Raw genomic sequence first — 17,676 nt, forward strand, 5'->3', positions numbered from 1 at the left:
GCGTCCCCTTAGCTGAGTCTTTAATATCCCAACCCATTATTGAAGCCAATTGCTTCCGAAGTGATGTGACACATAGTAAGGGCAGGGAATCTTAGGACTGTGTGCCTATTGTTACGCCTCCTTCACATAAAGGGAGTCCCTTTGAGTCAAGCTTCTGGGGGCACGCAGCAGGCATTATTTTAGCATTCAGATGATGGTCTAGCAGAACTACTAAGAACATAAACTCATCAGTTAAAGTAAGTGTTAATTCCAATAATAAGGAGTTTCTGTCCTCTCTGGAGTAAAAGCCTCACACTTAGTGCCTACTTCCATGCGCCTATTCACGTCACTCTCCCTAGAACCTCCTTGTCCCTAGTCTTGGTGATCTCAAGCCCCTGTCAGACCACTATGTCATTAGTACTGCAAATACGGATCTTCATAACTTCAGACCATTTCTCCATTCACAGAAGATGAATGGCTAAGTGGGCTGTTCATTGCTCTGCCCTCATCCTTCAGAGCATCTCCTGAACGGAGCATTAGAGTAGTGGTGGCCCACTTTTACAAGCAGCAACACATCAAGCCAGTGAGGCTTGTGTGAAGCAGGCTTGATTTTTCCTCCTCCATCAGTTAGTTACAGGTTCTAGGGCAAAGAGTTGACTTTTAAATATGTCCAGTATGAAATGTCTACTAAATATCCAAGAGATGTGTCAAGGGGGCAGCTAGAGAAATGAGTCTGGAACTTTGGAGAGAGGCCACAATTGACATAAATTTGAGATGTATCAATGTAAAATGTATTTAAGGTTACATACAAATGGTATGTAAATACATCATTATATAAATGCTATTGAAAGACTAGAGGGGATGACAAAAGAAGTAACTATAGATGGAAAGAAATGGACCAAGTATAATCAGCTATGCTATAACACTGGTTTTAAAATCATAAAATTGGGGGATCCTTGGGTGGCTCAGCGGTTTAGCCCCTGTCTTCGGCCCAGGGCATGATCCTGGAGTCCCTAGATCGAGTCCCACATCGGGCTCCCTGCATGGAGCCTGCTTCTCCCTCTGCCTGTGTCTCTCTGCCTCTTTCTCTCTCTCTGTCTCTTCTGAATAAAATCTTAAAAAATAAAATAAAATCATAAAATTGTTCCCATGCAATTGATATATCAGAGAGCATAATGTAGATAACCCATAATCCATAATCTGTCATGTGGATTCACATTTGCTTATGTGATTTCATCTTCAAGAAATGGTGAACACAGAAAACTGCAGCAACCTGAAACAAGCCACATGGGAACACAAACATACCTGAAACATCTACTAGCTACCTCAATCCAACACGTGTGTTGTTAGCCACACTTAATTGCATCTAATGTGACAACCTTCCCTTTGATGGCAGATAACCCTCTTCCCATGATTTCACAAGAATACACAATCTGCAATTCCTCTGACACATGCTTTTGCAAGGAAACTTAAGTTTTCTCTAGGTACACACCATATTTCTTGCAGTATTTAAGTATTAAACATCTATTGTGTAAAACTGTTTATTAGGTCCCTATCTTCCTTTTTTACATGCCACTGACCAAGTTTTTGAGTAGTGTTCTCCTAACCTATTTTTCCCTTAAGTTCTGTTTTCTTTATTTACTTTGGCATAGTGTAGGAATGTTTTTAGGAGCCCTTCTATCACATGATGGCAGAACTAACTGCTCTGAAGGTGGGGCCCTCCAACCCTGAGGCTGTAGAGAAGAGGAAGCAGTACAAAACCCAAGTCCTCGATCCTGGAGACCCGGGATCGAATCCCACATCGGGCTCCCGGTGCATGGAGCCTGCTTCTCCCTCTGCCTATGTCTCTGCCTCTCTTTCTCTCTCTGTGACTATCATAAATAAATAAAAATTTTAAAAAATAAAATAAAAACAAAACCCAAGTCCTCTGGAGGGTATTATGTTGAGTGAAGTAAGTCAGTCGGAGAAGGACAAACATTATATGTTCTCATTCATTTGGGGAATATAAATAATAGTGAAAGGGAATATAAGGGAAGGGAGAAGAAATGAGTGGGAAATATCAGAAAGGGAGACAGAACGTAAAGACTGCTAACTCTGGGAAACGAACTAGGGGTGGTAGAAGGGGAGGAGGGCGGGGGGTGGGAGTGAATGGGTGACGGGCACTGGGGGTTATTCTGTATGTTAGTAAATTGAACACCAATAAAAAATAAATTAAAAAAAAAACCCAAGTCCTCAATAAGCATCTAATTTAATTCCTACCTTCTACCTAGGCATCTACAGCAGCATATTCACCACAGCTGCTGGTACATGAACGTGTGATGGAAAGAGTACAGCTTTAAGTTGGGGCAAACAGTCCCAAAACACCTGGGTGGCTCAGTCGGTTAAGCGTCTGCTTTCAGCCCAGGTCTTGATCCTGGGTCCAGGGCTCAAGGCCCACGTCGGGCTCTCGGCTCAGCAGGGAGAACCTGCTGCTCCCCTCAGCCTGCCATTCCCCCTGCCTGTGCTAATAGTTAAATAAAATCTTAAAAAAAAAAAGAAAAGTCAAACAATCCTGAGCTTCTTTGTACTACCACTTATCACATGATTTCTTCTTAAAATGAAGATCATAATGTCTCATGGATTTTGGTGGAGATTCAACAAGTGTCTTGTATGGTACCTATAGTAATATATTAAGTACTGAACAATTGTTATATTTCTTCTCCTTAACAAATACACAGACACATACACAACTGCAAAAAATAATGCTACATTCCTTTTTTTTTATCAAGAAATACATATGCTTACATATTGAAAAATACAAATCCCCATCCATTTTGATTCCTATCACAATGCGAACACATTTGCTCCATTATACCACCCCAAATTTTTAACTAGAATGGACATTTTCAGTGAGTTCTGTTAATAAGCCATTAATCCCGATGTGTATATTTTCAACCTTTCCCTTTTTAGCAAGGGGCATGGCCAAAGACACCTTCAGGAATCTTTATGTCTCCTTACAACTTTTCACCAAGTCAATAATCATTATTACTATGTAGCACCCAAGACTAAGAAAGGAGCTTTTTATTTGCAGTAATCACACAGGAAAAGCTATTTAACCATGCTTTCATTTAGTAAAGCCCTAATCAAAATGTATTAGCTACTATTTTCAACTTAAAAAAAAGAAAAAGAAAAACAAAGACTGTCATATCAATACAACTGTATACAAATATATGCTATACATAAGTTTATTTATTTATTTTTTTTATTTATGATAGTCACACAGAGAGAGAGAGAGAGAGAGAGAGAGAGAGGCAGAGACATAAGCAGAGGGAGAAGCAGGCTCCATGCACCGGGAGCCCGACGTGGGATTCGATCCCGGGTCTCCAGGATCGCGCCCTGGGCCAAAGGCAGGCGCCAAACCGCTGCGCCACCCAGGGATCCCTATACATAAGTTTAATACAAAATTTAATGAATAACTTATTTAGTAAATTACAAACCACCAATAGGGAAAAAGCTTCAAATGCTTAAGGTCCATAGAAATCTACCTTTCATACTAAAAAATTTACAGAGAAATGACAGTGTCTGAAATTTGCTTTAAAAATTGGGGTCAGCCTGGGGGGCTCAGCGGTTTAGCACCACCTTGGGCCCAGGGCCTGGTCCTGAAGACCCGGGATCGAGTCCCACATCGGGCTCCCTGCACGGAGCCTGCTCCTTCCTCTGCCTGTGTCTCTGCCTCTCTCTCTCTCTCTCTCTCTCTCTCTCACTCTCTCTCATGAATAAATAAATAAAATCGTAAAAAAATAAATATAAATAAAAATAATTTCAGGGGATCCCTGGGAGGCTCAGCAGTTGAGTGTCTGCCTTCAGCCCAGGGCCTGATGCTGGAGTCCTGGGATCGAGTCCCTCATTGGGCTCCCTGCATGGAGCCTGCTTATCCCTCTGCCTGCCTGTCTGTCTGCCTGTCTCTCTCTCTGTCTCTCATGAATAAATAAATAAATAAATCTTTAAAAATAAATAAATAAATAAAAATAGCTTTAGCCAAAATAAAGGAGAGAAAATCAGCAAAAGGCCAATAAATTTTGAAACTTAGATGGTGGGTCACTGCGGTTCATTATTCTATTTTCTCTGGTTTTATATAGAGATATATAAAATTTTCATTTTAAAAGATTTCTTACGGACACCGGGGTGGCTCAGGGGTTTAGCATCTGCCTTTGACTCAGGGCTTGATCCCAGAGTCCTGGGATCCGGTCCCACATCCGGATTTCCACAAGAAGCCTGCCTCTCCCTCTACCTATGTCTCTGCCTCTCTCTGTGTGTCTCCCATGAATAAATAAATAAAATATTTTTTAAAAAAAATTCTAAATTCAGCTTTTTGAGTCCCATCCCATCTCCCCGCCAGAGATTCTGATTCAGAAATGGAGTGAATCCAAAAAGAAAAAAGAAAAGAAATGGAGTGAATCCCCAATCAGGAATGGTGCTCTGGAATATATATTAGATATTTCTGATTATTGTCATCACATGCAATACTTTGGGAAATACTGAACCAGATTATGGAATTATTAATACCAGAAGATAATTAAGACATAGAAAATAAAGTTAAAATATATTTTCTATTAAAATATACATCTAATTGCCTCTGGAATCATGATGAAAGCAAATGATCAGGCCAGTATATGAGAAGCATAATATCAAGAAAGAATCCTCAAAACCAATATCATTCAGTTTTTCACAAGGAACAATAGTAGCCACTACTGTTTTGAGTAAGAAATTTCCTCAATCTTCAGATCTGCAGAAGAGTAATTATAAAGGTTAACAATCAGAAAAGTTTTTGAAGCATATTTTCTCAGAAAAAAATAATGCACTGAGCCATAAATTGGCTTTCTGTGTTAGAAGAGAAGATGAAAGCTAATGCCTAATAATTACACAGCCAATTAATTTTTTATTTTGTTTCACACTTGGGTAAAAATCTGTGATACCAGATTATATCAATATCACACACATATCTAAAGGAATCTACTCACATAACATATGGCAAGCACTTAAAAAAACCACAGTCCAAGTTAAATAATACTTCATTTTTTACAAAGATCGTCTCAAAATGTCTCTAAATTTATTCATAAGCTGTGAGTTTAGAAGTATAAAATGCAATCCAAGTATTATTAAAAAAATGAGACTAGCAAGCTCTATGAATCACTAGGAAAGGCAATCTCATTACTTTATAATTATCTGATATACACAACTATAGGACATACAAAAATAGTGCTAAAATAAGGTGGAGAGAAAGTAACATTAAAGATTACACAGAATAACAAAACATGGGAGGAAAACAGGAGAATGTGGTTGCTATGCTACAGATCCAAAAAAACTCAGTCATCTGTTCAATATAGATACCACCTGGAATCCAGAGGACTATTGGCGCAGCCCCATCAGGGCTCTCAACTACATGCATTCTTTCAATTATAATTTATTAAGCAACCTGCTATTTAGTAAAATATGGTGTACCTGGTTAAGATGGAGCAAATTACAAAATAATGATCAACTCTCTCAATATGGCAAGTATAGACTATGTCATATTCTCATTATTTTAGAGGTGATTATGCTTTCATTTTAATCTTTGTATTATTTTACTTCATGAATCTATGAAACTGTAAAAGCATAACATGACTCAGACAGAAGTCTTAAAGACTTCTTAGGGATCCCTGGGTGGCGCAGCGGTTTAGCGCCTGCCTTTGGCCCAGGGCGTGATCCTGGAGACCCGGGATCGAATCCCACGTCAGGCTCCAGGTGCATGGAGCCTGCTTCTCCCTCTGCCTATGTCTCTGCCTCTCTCTCTCTCTCTCTCTCTCTATGACTCATAAAAAAAAAAAAGACTTCTTAAAGATGTTTAAAACATCTCTTTTGCCTTCAGCATTTCCAAAGGGATAAGAAAAAAAATTAACTTTTCAATGTCACTGCAACAACACAATGAGAAGAATCTATGGAAGTGATAGTGGTTTTTATTTCTGAAAATCGATCAGATAACTAAAAAATTTAATCCCTCCAGACAATTCCAAGCCTAGCATAAACCAGCAATCCTCACATATTTCAGTTTCAGGACCCCTAAACACTCATAAAAATTACTAAAAACCCCATTTTTATGAAATCTGATGATATTTTGCTTATTTTGATGAAATCTGATTATATTTACTCTTTTACTAATGAAAATAGAAAAGAATTTAAATATTGGCAAATTAACTCATTTTAAAATAGCAATAATAAACTCATTACAGGGCAGCCCTGGTGGCTCAGCGGCTTAGCGCCACCTTCAGCCCAGGGTGGGATACTGGAGACCCAGGATTGAGTCCCACATCCGGCTCCCTGCATGGAGCCTGCTTCTCCCTCTGCCTGTGTCTCTGCTTCTCTCTCTGTGTCTCTCTTGCATAAATAAATAAAATCTAAAAACAAATAAATAAATAAATAAAAACTCATTACATGCTAACATAAGCAATGTATTTTATGTGAATAGCTATATATTCTTAAAAAAAACTAGTGACAAAGGAGCATTGTTTTACATTTCTGTAAATGTCTTTTAATGTCTAGCTTAATAGAAGACAAATTCTCATACCTCCTTTCACAATCAATTTCTCTGTTGCCACTTGTTATTTTGGTTGAAAGATATATAAAATATCCAGCTTCACAGAGATATATGTAACTGGAAAGGGAGTATTTAAATGGTCTTGGCAGATAGTTATGGATATTCCTCCTCCACATTATACCTATTTGACAAATGGTAGTTTCTTCAAATTTAGTTGCAATATGAAATCAGACTCTAATACATTAAAATCCATTGGTCTACCTTGCACTTTGAATCACGATTTCAGTAAGCAATCAATAAATATTATTGATGATGATTATAGAAATATTTTATACTTCTCCTGTCTTCAAATCACACCAAGATGAAAGTAAATAAGAGTTCTATACTTATAGTCTTAATATTTTCAGGAATGAAAATGCTATAATACTACTGACAAATTCCAATGTTGGATCTTTGGACTCAACAGTACTCTCTTATATTAACTGTCTGTATTTTATTCCTTCCAATATATTCTATTTACCTCTATTTGGGCTTGGAGAATAACTAATCCTGTTTTCCTTTCCAGCAGTTCTAACAGTATAGGTATTGTGGCCTACAGAACAAAGTTCTCTCTTCTGCCATTAAAGTCTTACTGATTCTGTTCAAATTCCAAGATTTCTGAAAACAGCAAAGCTACATACCTATGTGGAGATAAACCAGAACCAACATAATCTATCGGAGGAACTTGTGAGACAAGAAAAAACTGAAAACTCACAATAATGGCCCATGAAGCCAGAGAAACATTCAAAAACTATTCCCCATTTTGGACAGGTTTTTAAAACTTCTGGGGTTTGTTTTTGTTTTTTCAGCCTGGTTGTTAAGGCAGCTAACTGAATCTAAATGTGTTTGTGGTTTGAACAATGAGCCTTTTCATGCCTTACTATTAAAATAGAAGTTCAATGAAGATTTATTGAGTACCTAATATGTTCCATTCTAGGTGCTGGAAATACAATAAATAAGACCTTATTACACTCAGAGTTCTTTTATCTCTTTGGTGGGAAGAGATGGCTGATAAATAAGTAAACTTTTAAATAATAAAAGAAATTTAAGAGTGTAATCAGTGCTACAGAAAAAGTAAAACTAGGTGAAGGGATGGAGAACAACCAGTTGGGAGAAGGGAATGGTGGATTACTTTAAAGAAGCAAGTCTTCACTGAAGAGATGTCTTTAAAACTGAGACTTGAATGACTGACTCTGAAAATCTGGACCAAGAGTGTTCCAAATAGAGAGGCTAGAAAGCCCTGATGCCCTGAGACTGGAACTAAAACCTGCAACTCTGACTGAAACATATTGACCAAAAAGGAGTCTGACCAACATGAGGACCAAGAGGAAGCCAGAGGCACAGGCAGGTGCCAGGTAGTAAACGGAATGAAAGGGAAGGTGATTTTATACGGTACCCTAATGGTGTCACAACCTGATGGAAGCCACCTGTCTTTTTAAAATAGAGATGATAATACTAAAAATATACGGTTAAAGATAAAGATCAGAAGTCACAAGACATAGGTTCAAATTCCAGTTCTTCCCACTGTATCTTAGGACAAAAAAAAAAAGTAAAATTAATATTTATTTAGTGCTAGTAACTGCCAGGCTTGAAAGAGGCATTTGATCCTGTCTTATTTAATTCAACTTGGGTTATTTTTTCAGGTCTCTAGGCCTCAGTTTCTAACCTTACTAAGTGGAGAGAATCATAACTAATATTTTTTGCAACTGTATTCTGGATTGTAAGGTATATAAAAAATTTAACATGTAAAATTCTTTAATGATTATTTATAAGTATTATTATTATAGATAAACATATTTCTTCTTTAAGTTATAGATTTTTATGACATTTGTCCTCCCTAGTGTAGGATATTCTTTTATTTCTGGTATAGAAAATGCCCATTATTTGAAGATCTCTATGATTATCACCAAACCAAAGAGCTAGGAAGGGCAAGAAGACATTTCAGAGACATAGCTCCCCAATTTGAGCAAAGGCAGGCCTATGAACAAGATACTTTTTTCACCCTCTACTGATTCATAATTTTCTTAATTGCTTCAATTTTCAAAAATGCCCTTCTAAATCTACAAGAATCAACTTGCTAAGGGAAAGACTCTTGTTCCTTGGCATCCTTTCACGGGCATGGAGCTGCTGTCATACTTAACACCTGTGAAGTGGTGTCAGGAGATCTCACATTACTGAATAAGAAACCAAGATGATTACGAATCTTTGAAAACCTGGAAAGAACTGATAAAGACAGTAAAACAGTCTAATGAATGAAGCTGGCCAAGAAGGGTGATAAGGAAGGCATTACACCCAACATGGAAGAATGTTACAACTACTTAAGTACATTTCACATGTGAAAAAAAAAAAAACCCTCAAAAAATCACATTTTAATAGTTTCAATTACTATTATTCATAGAAGCTTTCAATATATATTATTTCATTTATGTATACAGTATCCAAAAAGTAGCCAAAGTAAATGACATTTTGTGAAATGCATTAACTTTAAAGATAACTGCCAAAGTTTCATTTGCTATCTTGTTATCATTTCTATGCTGATTAAGCCTTTGATTCAAACCATGAACTTGTAAGAGCAAGGACTTTATAATTTACTTTTGCAACCACTGACTCTAGCATACTTCTGGGCTTAGAGTAGATACTTAAGCATGTTTACCAAGAAACAGAAAGACCACTCCCAAACAATTCCACCTACAATGAATTTTTTTTTTTTTTTACAATGAATTTTTTAACTCCAAAATTCCCCAAGCTCATTATTTACCTCTGGTATACAAGTTCCTGTGAAACCAAACAAGCCATTGGCATTGTCACTTTTTTGTATTATTAATCTTGCTGTAGTATTCTCTTCAGAAATGCGAGCTCCTCCATACACAGAGACTAGTTTAAGAATGAATAATTCTTCTCCTTCTTCTTCATTATCATCTCTTGCAGAAATAATGAATGATTTGTTAGTTTCTCCCTGTCTGAACTCCAGATATCCAGAAACAGGGTGTAAATCACTCTTTGCTGGCATAGCATGAAGTTCATAAATTTCTTCCAAGGTCAGTTTCCGCTCATAGGACCTCACATCCTGCATCAAGCCTGTAAATCTGTCATTGCCATTCATTCCTGCCCCAATTCTCAGTGTTCCAGGACCTGAAATTAGAAATGGGTCTAAATGCTACAATATCCACAAGTATCCTGTCCCACATTAGAAGTGCGATTCAAAAGAGTGGTGCAATTTTGTTGAGTTTTTATTAGATAAGTAAAACATACAATAAGAATACAATCAAATAAAAGTTATTTTCTGTTATGATGAAAAATGAATTAGTAATTGCTAGGATTTAAGATATTTTGCACTAAAGGATATATTGTACATGTGTATATATATGTGTGTATATGTATACAGGTATATATGAGTGTATATTTAAATAGACATTTCTTCCAGGAAATTTAAAATTTTCCTTGTGCATCTAAAAATGGGGTGATTCAATTCGGTCACAATTTTTTAGACTTTTGTACTACTATTCTTCAAGAACTTCAAGGCTTGATCTGTTAGAAATGCATCTTGAGTTAAATAAAGCTATGAGAATTTAACAAAAGTTTTAGTGGACCAAATATAACTCCTTACCCAAACAAGTAATGCAATAGATGTAGAAAAAGTAGTATTCCTTCCCAGGAAAAATATCATAGGCAAGTCTTAGAGATTTTTTTCATGGTAATCACAACATGCAGCCCAATTACATTACTCTATATCAATAACAACTCTTTTTGAAAATTCACCAGTTCTTATTTCTTTACTTATTCCCTCTCCAACAACTCAAATAACACATTTATATAAGTTGATCACCTGGCAGCTTTGAGGAAAAAATACAAGTAATATTTTTTATCAAAATCATCAACCAAGGCAGTTTTTACAAGTCACTATCCAGGTAGCTATTTTACAGTAGTCACAAGTATCCTCACATTATTATCACAATGGTCCCCACACATTCTCAGTGGTTCTAAGCTATTTTAGTAATAAGAGGAAAATATCTACAACAGGCAAAAATATGGATAAACATTATCAACAACACTGGGCAAAATAAGCCAGGCACTCAAGTATACACAATGTTCAATTCCATTTACACAAAGTAAAAAACAGGAGAAGCTCATCTTATGCTCTTAGAAATGGCAATAATAGGTGGGCACGGTGGTGAGTCAGTGACTGGAGAAGAGCCTAGGGGCTTCTGGAATGCTGTTTCATGATCTGGCGGCTAGCTCCACAGGTGCTAAGACTAATGAATTTAAAGTTTTAAAAATTGATCTACCTGCACACGTATGATATGTATACTTTTATGTATTTTATAATACATAGCATATATTACATTTCATTAATAAATTTTAAATATACTTAAAATTTTTTCTTTCCAAGTTACAAATTACAAAAACAATCTAAGTTCCTTACAGTAAGCTAAATAGAGAAAAGAAACCGCCAGCTCTCACTTTCCCCAATCTTTCCCCCTTTCATTCTACCAACGTGTCATCACCAAATGAATCAATGTATTCACACAATCAAAAGGTGATTAATTTAATGCTAGAGAGTGCTATACGCATAATACTTATAGTTGGAATCAGTAGTGTGTGAATGTTATTTCCTTTTGCCCATCTTTTTTTCTACTAGGAACAAAAAATACAACCAGATATCCAGTGAAGGAGGTTCAGAAGGAAAAGATTGTTAAGTTATAATTATATATTCTGTTCTAACTTCTTACTAAACAAAAAATAATCACATCATAGGATGGAGGGGCTGGGAAGGACAGTGGTGATTATAATGGAGATAACCAATATTTATGCTTAAATATGCACAAAAATATATTTCTCAAAGAAACAGCATGGAATCCAGCTTAAAGACAACAAAGATTATTTCTTCAAAGCTCTCCACAGATTTCACCAGTTTACCTACTGGTACCCCTGTAATTGCTGGACTTTTAAAAGTAAGTTTTCTTTTTTGATTCCTCTTTCACCTTATGCCCACCACCTTTCGCTTCCAACAAAACCTCCCAAGCAGCAGTTCCCCAAATACAACATGCTCTTTCACATTTCTATATCTCTGCTCTTTTTCCTATCATGCCCCCCATCCCTCCTGCTACCAATGGAAGGATAAATATTCCTCCTTCATAATCTTTTTCTTTCTTCCTACAACACACTGAAGTGATCTCTTTAAATATCTCCCTTCCAGAACCTATTTTTGGCCAAGGGGAAAGGCTGCCTATTCATTTCTGCAACACTCAGTATGGAACTTATGGTCTTGGTAGGTATAAGTTTTATTTTAAGGAATGAAACCAATACCTAAGCAGATTTTTAAGACCTATTAGCTCTTTTTAAGAAATCAAAATTCTTAAAAATTCAAAATTCAGTATTCTTGCTATAAAGATGACACTCACCATCAGTAATGGCTTCTCCTTTCAGACTCTTGATTCCTCTGGGCATTGCATTTCCATCAAGGTAGAATTCAATTATACCATCATCCAGGATAATTAGAAGATGAAGCCAAACATTTTCTTCTAAATACTTCAAGACTGTTGTCTTGGCAATATATGTAGCATTGGAACCCAAAGTTTTGTAATGAAGAGAAAGTGTCACATGAGATTCATTTGTTTGAATTTTTACCCCATAGTAGATGCTTCCATTACCATCATCCTTTGCTATAACAAATCCATTTGTGTTGGCATTGGGCATTACCCAAGCTGAAAATGTAAAGTTGGCAATTGAGTTGTTCCTGGAAGGATGGTATTTTGGACTAACAGTTCCAAATGCACCCTCTAGTCCACTGAAGTACAAAGCATCTGTTCCACTGTGGTGACGCCGCATGTGTGGTTGTAAATGCACAGTGCTGGGGAAAATCCCAACCAGCAAAAAATCTATCATTGGAGGCAAACCATCAGTGAACTCACTGGACAGTATTTCCCAGCCTACTCGTACATCACCAAACACACCCTGCTGCCTCAAAATGGTAAAGTTGGTAATATAAGACATATCATCTTCTGAAAGCACATCTTCTGCAACTTCTCTCTCTAAGCACTCTGGATCCAAGATGAAAATTCCAAAGGGATCATCATTGAATGGAATCATTACTGTCACCTGGAGGTTGGTTCCTGCTAGTTGGCCCCCAGGACCTGGGGATCCACCTGTAATAAGATGATTTATAATAAATAAGAAATCAGAATTTAAAGTCCTTTATAGTATAAGGTGAAGACAAAAGGAACTTGACTAGCAAACTTCTGGTAAAATAATATATTGATCGATCAATGAACACCTGTGTCCCCATATGGTTTTCATCATGTTTTCAGGGGTATTTTGGCTCAGAATAATTTCATTATTGACCAAGTAAGCCCTAAAAGAGAATATTAACTAGAGAGTTTTAATTCCTGTGCTTAAAACTAAAAGTTATGGGAAAATTGATTGTTTAAATTGTTTAAATGGCACAAAGAGCAAGCTTTAAGCTATCATGACTCTGTACCTCATAACTTCCATTAATATTTCATTGAAGATATTCTACTTGGTGTGGAAAAAATCTAGTTACAAGTTTGAGGATGAATGTAAAGTCTCCATCCATAAAACTTAGCCAAACTAAGACTACAAAATGGATGTTTAAAATAACACTTCTACCAAAAAGGGTGTTTTGACATTTAAAGTTAGAAAATCAAGATGCACTTACTTCTTCATTAATCGCATTTTCTATACAGCTCTAATTATTTATTTTTTAAAACATTAAATTTCAGTAGTGAAATAAAAAACATGGAAAAACACAGCACCTGATATGTTTATAAGCTTTAGAATATAAAATTCATTGAATTCAGGAATTTTATCTGGAAAAGCATGGAGAATTATTGGTTTGGCTTCTTCTCCATCCATAAAGTTAACAATCCCTGAAGTTTCATAGAACTCTTGTCCAGGCTGCAAAGCAGAATCATTCTGAAACAGCTGCCAAGCCACAGAAACATTGCCAAAGTGTCCTCGATGCCTCAAAATCCTATATAACAAATTAAAGAAAATTAATTTTTATGAAAAATTTGTAAGTAGTGAATTTTACCCTAATGATAGCTTTCTGTGTTATCTCAGAAATATTTATGGTCTGTAATAAAAACCAGCCAGCCAGTCCTTGATGAGTAACCATGATGAATCTCATAGTAAGAGAATGAGGCAGAACTTTAAATAACAAAGAGAAGCAGTCTTAAAAGTCATAGACTTCAAAGTGCAAACTGAAGGGTAAATTTCAAAACCAATTGAAAAATATTGAGATGAGAGCCGGCATAAGTTCTTCAAAAGCAAAGGACAGGGTGAGGGTAGTCACGTATCATTAGAAAGAAGAGTTACAGAAGACCTCAGATAACTCAAGTCTTTCCGTCCTGAAAGATGACAGAATTTGGGGTGAAAAGGGCAGGAATGATAATTTCTGTTTACCAGCTAAAGTGGTTTTTTTCTTTTTAAACAAAGGGCAACAGCATAAACAAAGCTGACCATTCATTCAGACTACCAACTCTGAAATTATCCAATTCTTAACCAACTTTAAATTTTTGAAATATTGTCAATATTTCAAATTTATGCATACTTAAAGGTCTTATGTTACTCAATTTTGAATTTACCTTATCCAAATTTGCTTACCAAAATGCATTAGTCTTTCCTTCTTCTACTGCTTTGTCTATGGGCTCCAAAGAAAAAATGCCATTTGGGTCATCATTAGCTTCAATTATCACTGTAGCTATTCCGTATTGATATACTACTGTATCACCTATATTAAAAAATAAAAATAACAAAGATGTGGTTAACTTGTTGGTAAATTCATATTTTTAAATTATGAAAAAGTTTATAATGAAGTTCAAATTTCAGCAAGCATTTTCTCACTAAAGGTCATAAATAAAAAAGAGATGCCTGAATAAGTTTAATGTGACTGTCTTTGTGGAAATATTTAATTCCAGGAGACGTACTTCATTGAAAAAGACCCATGAATCTTTTCTTGGCAATAGGAATATTACTTCAAAGTTTAATAAATCAAAAACATAGCTTTATGTCATTTCAAATTTTTGTGGAAGATTCTTTTATTTAATAAAAATAATGAAAGGATTATCCCATAACATAAAAATACTCCTGTTCATATTAATTGGAATGAAAGGCTTGAAAATTTCCCTTTAAATCTAGGTAGCAAAAAAAAAAAAAAAAAAAAAAAATCTAGGTAGCAGTATGATCTGGTCATACACAGAACAAAGCAATCTTTATGATGCTGAACTTGCCTCCTCTACCCGAATTCCAGCCACAGTATGTCAGTACTGTTACTACCAGGACGTTAGGTCTCTTTTCATCACTTCCCTGAGATCCAAAGCTCTTTCTCTTTGCTCCTGCTGTTCCCTATGCAAGCAAAAGTCCTCATCTCTATTCAATACTTGTTGGCTTTCAGGAGCAGCTCAAGCAACACATATTCCAGGAATTCTTCTTGAATTCCAAAGTTAAGGTAAGAACATCTCCACTGTGTTTCCACAGCACTTCCTATTTTGTCATTCTATCATAACAATTATTGTATTTAGTACACACGCACACATAATTTTACTGTGAATTCTTGAATAGATGCTTGTTAAAAAATTTTATGTTCTAGCAGAGTAGAGCTCCATAATTTGTACACAAAAGTTACTTTTCAAAAAGATATTTATTTATTTGAGAGATGGAGAGAGAGACAGGGACAGAAAGGGCATGAGCAAGGGGAGGGACAAAGGGAGAAGCAGACACACACACACACACACACACACGCACACACACCCCTAAGCAGGGAGCCTGATGCAGGGCTCCATCCCAGGACACTCAGATCATGTGACCTGAGCTGAAGGCAGATGCTTAAGCGACTGAGCTACCCAGGAACCCTCACAAAAGTTATTTATGAATGTTAGCTGAACTGAAAGAAATAAAACTTTCAAAATTAGATAAGGGAAACACTTAAAACTAAAATTATAGAATCATAAATTATATGTAGCAACCCAACATATTAAAAATAAATTATATAAATATACAACTGTACTGACTTACTTGATAAGTAGCCAATGAAAAGAGAAAAATACACAAAAAGTGACCGTAAATCATTGTATAGAAAAGGCTAGCAATATAGAGTGATAAAAAAAACTGTATTATAAAATCTAAGAAAAATAAAAATAATGAAATCTCACTTTGTCAGGGTTCTGCTATCATGTGCATTTGTCATGCACCATATCAGAGGTGGTACGAAAAACTCATTCTGTCTCTCCACAGGGAGAACTGACAATATTTAACAAGGGCTCTGAGAATGGCCATATCCTCTGACCTAATAATTAAATCTCTGGATATATATTGTGAAGAGTAAACATCAGGCACAAATATACACTGCCAGCATGACGTCACATTGGAGATGCCACCTCCAGCCCTCCCACCATTGATCCTCTCAGACCCTCAATGTTTTGATGTCATGAAAGAGGAGAGAAAAGTGGAAGAGAAAGAACTAGGAAGGGATGTAAAAGCACAAATTATGTCATTCAAGTCTTCATAGCTGACGTCATTAGATCCTCAGTTGTCACCACGTGGAAAAACACTGGAGACAAATGCAGTGGCAGTGTACTTCAGGCTAGTCATCCAGTGACACCTTTCTCTTCTAATAACAAATATATATTTCCCCAATGATACATTTTACAAAATAAATTCCAATCCTCTCCTTGCACAGTCATTTTCCATTATCTTTATAAGAGGTTTGGGATGTTCTGATCCACTATTTTAATCACAGTGACATTTTTTTCCTGATAACAGTTAAAGCCCAGTGACATTCTGGGCTTAAAGGGATGCTTAGGATACAATAATTTTGCCCAGAAAGACACCAAAGTAATAAATGGAATCAAGAACTTATTCCTAAAAAAAAAGAACTTATTCCTACAGCAAACTGTATTAAGATCTGGCATTTCTTTATCCACTTTCTATATATGATAACAAAACTTTCTGTTTTCCATTTTTACATCACTAAAGTTATTTTTACCTGTAGCAATTTATTTCATTTAAATTCTAGGACAAAAAAATTAATTAATTAATTAATTAATTAATTCTAGGACAATGATTGAATTCGTCAAAATGTTAGTTCATCTACATAAGGCCTAACTGTGGTTTTTCTGCAAATACAAAACTTCTTTTGTGGCCAGCATTCTACAAGGTTAAAATTTTCCTCATAAGATGACAGTTTCTATTTTTTACTTTTTTGATTTTTATACTAAGCTGTGTGAAAATGAGAAAGAAAAACAGGAAATAGGAAGAGAGACACAACTGACAAGAGATAAAGACAAGGAAAATGGTAGAGAATTACAGCACAAACACAAATTAAATAATCTCTTTCTTTTCTTCTTTCTGAACATTTCAATCCAAAAGGTACAAGGTAAAAAAAAAAAAAAGAAAAAAAAAAAAAAAGGTACAAGGTAAAGCACAAGCCAGGCATTCATACAAACGGTGGATTATTGTGGCATAACAGTGACCTAGCATAAGGTGGGAGAAAGAGGGCACCTCCACTCGAGGAAACCTTAGTGTTGGATGTTGGACTCTGAGCAGAGGGCAAAGGCATCCATCCACGTGGCGGTGGGAAGATTCTAGAGCAGTAAGCTAGAACCCTAGGGGGATAAGAAAGGCAACCTCACTGTGGCAGGAGGGTAAAAGAAGCAATGGGAAAGTGGATATGGGGGAATTGATCAAAGAAGTAAATAAATGAAAAATAAAGGGGGCTGAATTTCATACTGTCAGAGAAGGAAGGGACAAATATTGAAAGAAAGCTAGAGCAAACCCTAGGCACAGATGGAAATGCTGTTGTGAAGTAATGGTTTTCAATACACACAGTTGGACATAAAACTGCAGATGTAAACATGCACATGTATATATATGGAAATACATGCATAAAAATATTCCCACTCTGTCACCCTAAAGGCCCAGGAGGAGCATAAGCTCAGCAACAATCAGCCCAGCGAGCACCAGATTCTGGTTTCTAAATAACATTCTTCACTAACAGGAACCAGTGCTTCTTGGAAAAATGACTAATTGCAGGGTTGTGACAAGAAAAGTATGAGTTTGGAACAGCTTGCTGTGCCAGGAAGTAAGAA

The 17,676-nt window shown here is 36.1% G+C and overlaps 1 protein-coding gene across 1 annotated transcript in view; it reads right to left on the reverse strand.

Annotated features, from left to right (window-relative positions):
* ADGRV1 (adhesion G protein-coupled receptor V1) overlaps window positions 1-17,676 on the reverse strand; it is a 518,581-nt gene that overhangs the window by 435,116 nt on the left and 65,789 nt on the right. The window contains exons 18-21 of the mRNA XM_038532347.1: window positions 14,195-14,321; window positions 13,345-13,562; window positions 11,974-12,717; window positions 9,330-9,703 (exon numbers count right to left, since the gene is read on the reverse strand). Coding sequence (XP_038388275.1) covers window positions 9,330-9,703; window positions 11,974-12,717; window positions 13,345-13,562; window positions 14,195-14,321 — 1,463 coding nt within the window. The remainder of the gene's footprint in view (window positions 1-9,329; window positions 9,704-11,973; window positions 12,718-13,344; window positions 13,563-14,194; window positions 14,322-17,676) is intronic.

This window comes from Canis lupus, chromosome 3, assembly GCF_011100685.1.
Source record: "Canis lupus familiaris isolate Mischka breed German Shepherd chromosome 3, alternate assembly UU_Cfam_GSD_1.0, whole genome shotgun sequence".
In the NCBI taxonomy this organism is placed as follows: Eukaryota; Metazoa; Chordata; class Mammalia; order Carnivora; family Canidae; genus Canis; species Canis lupus.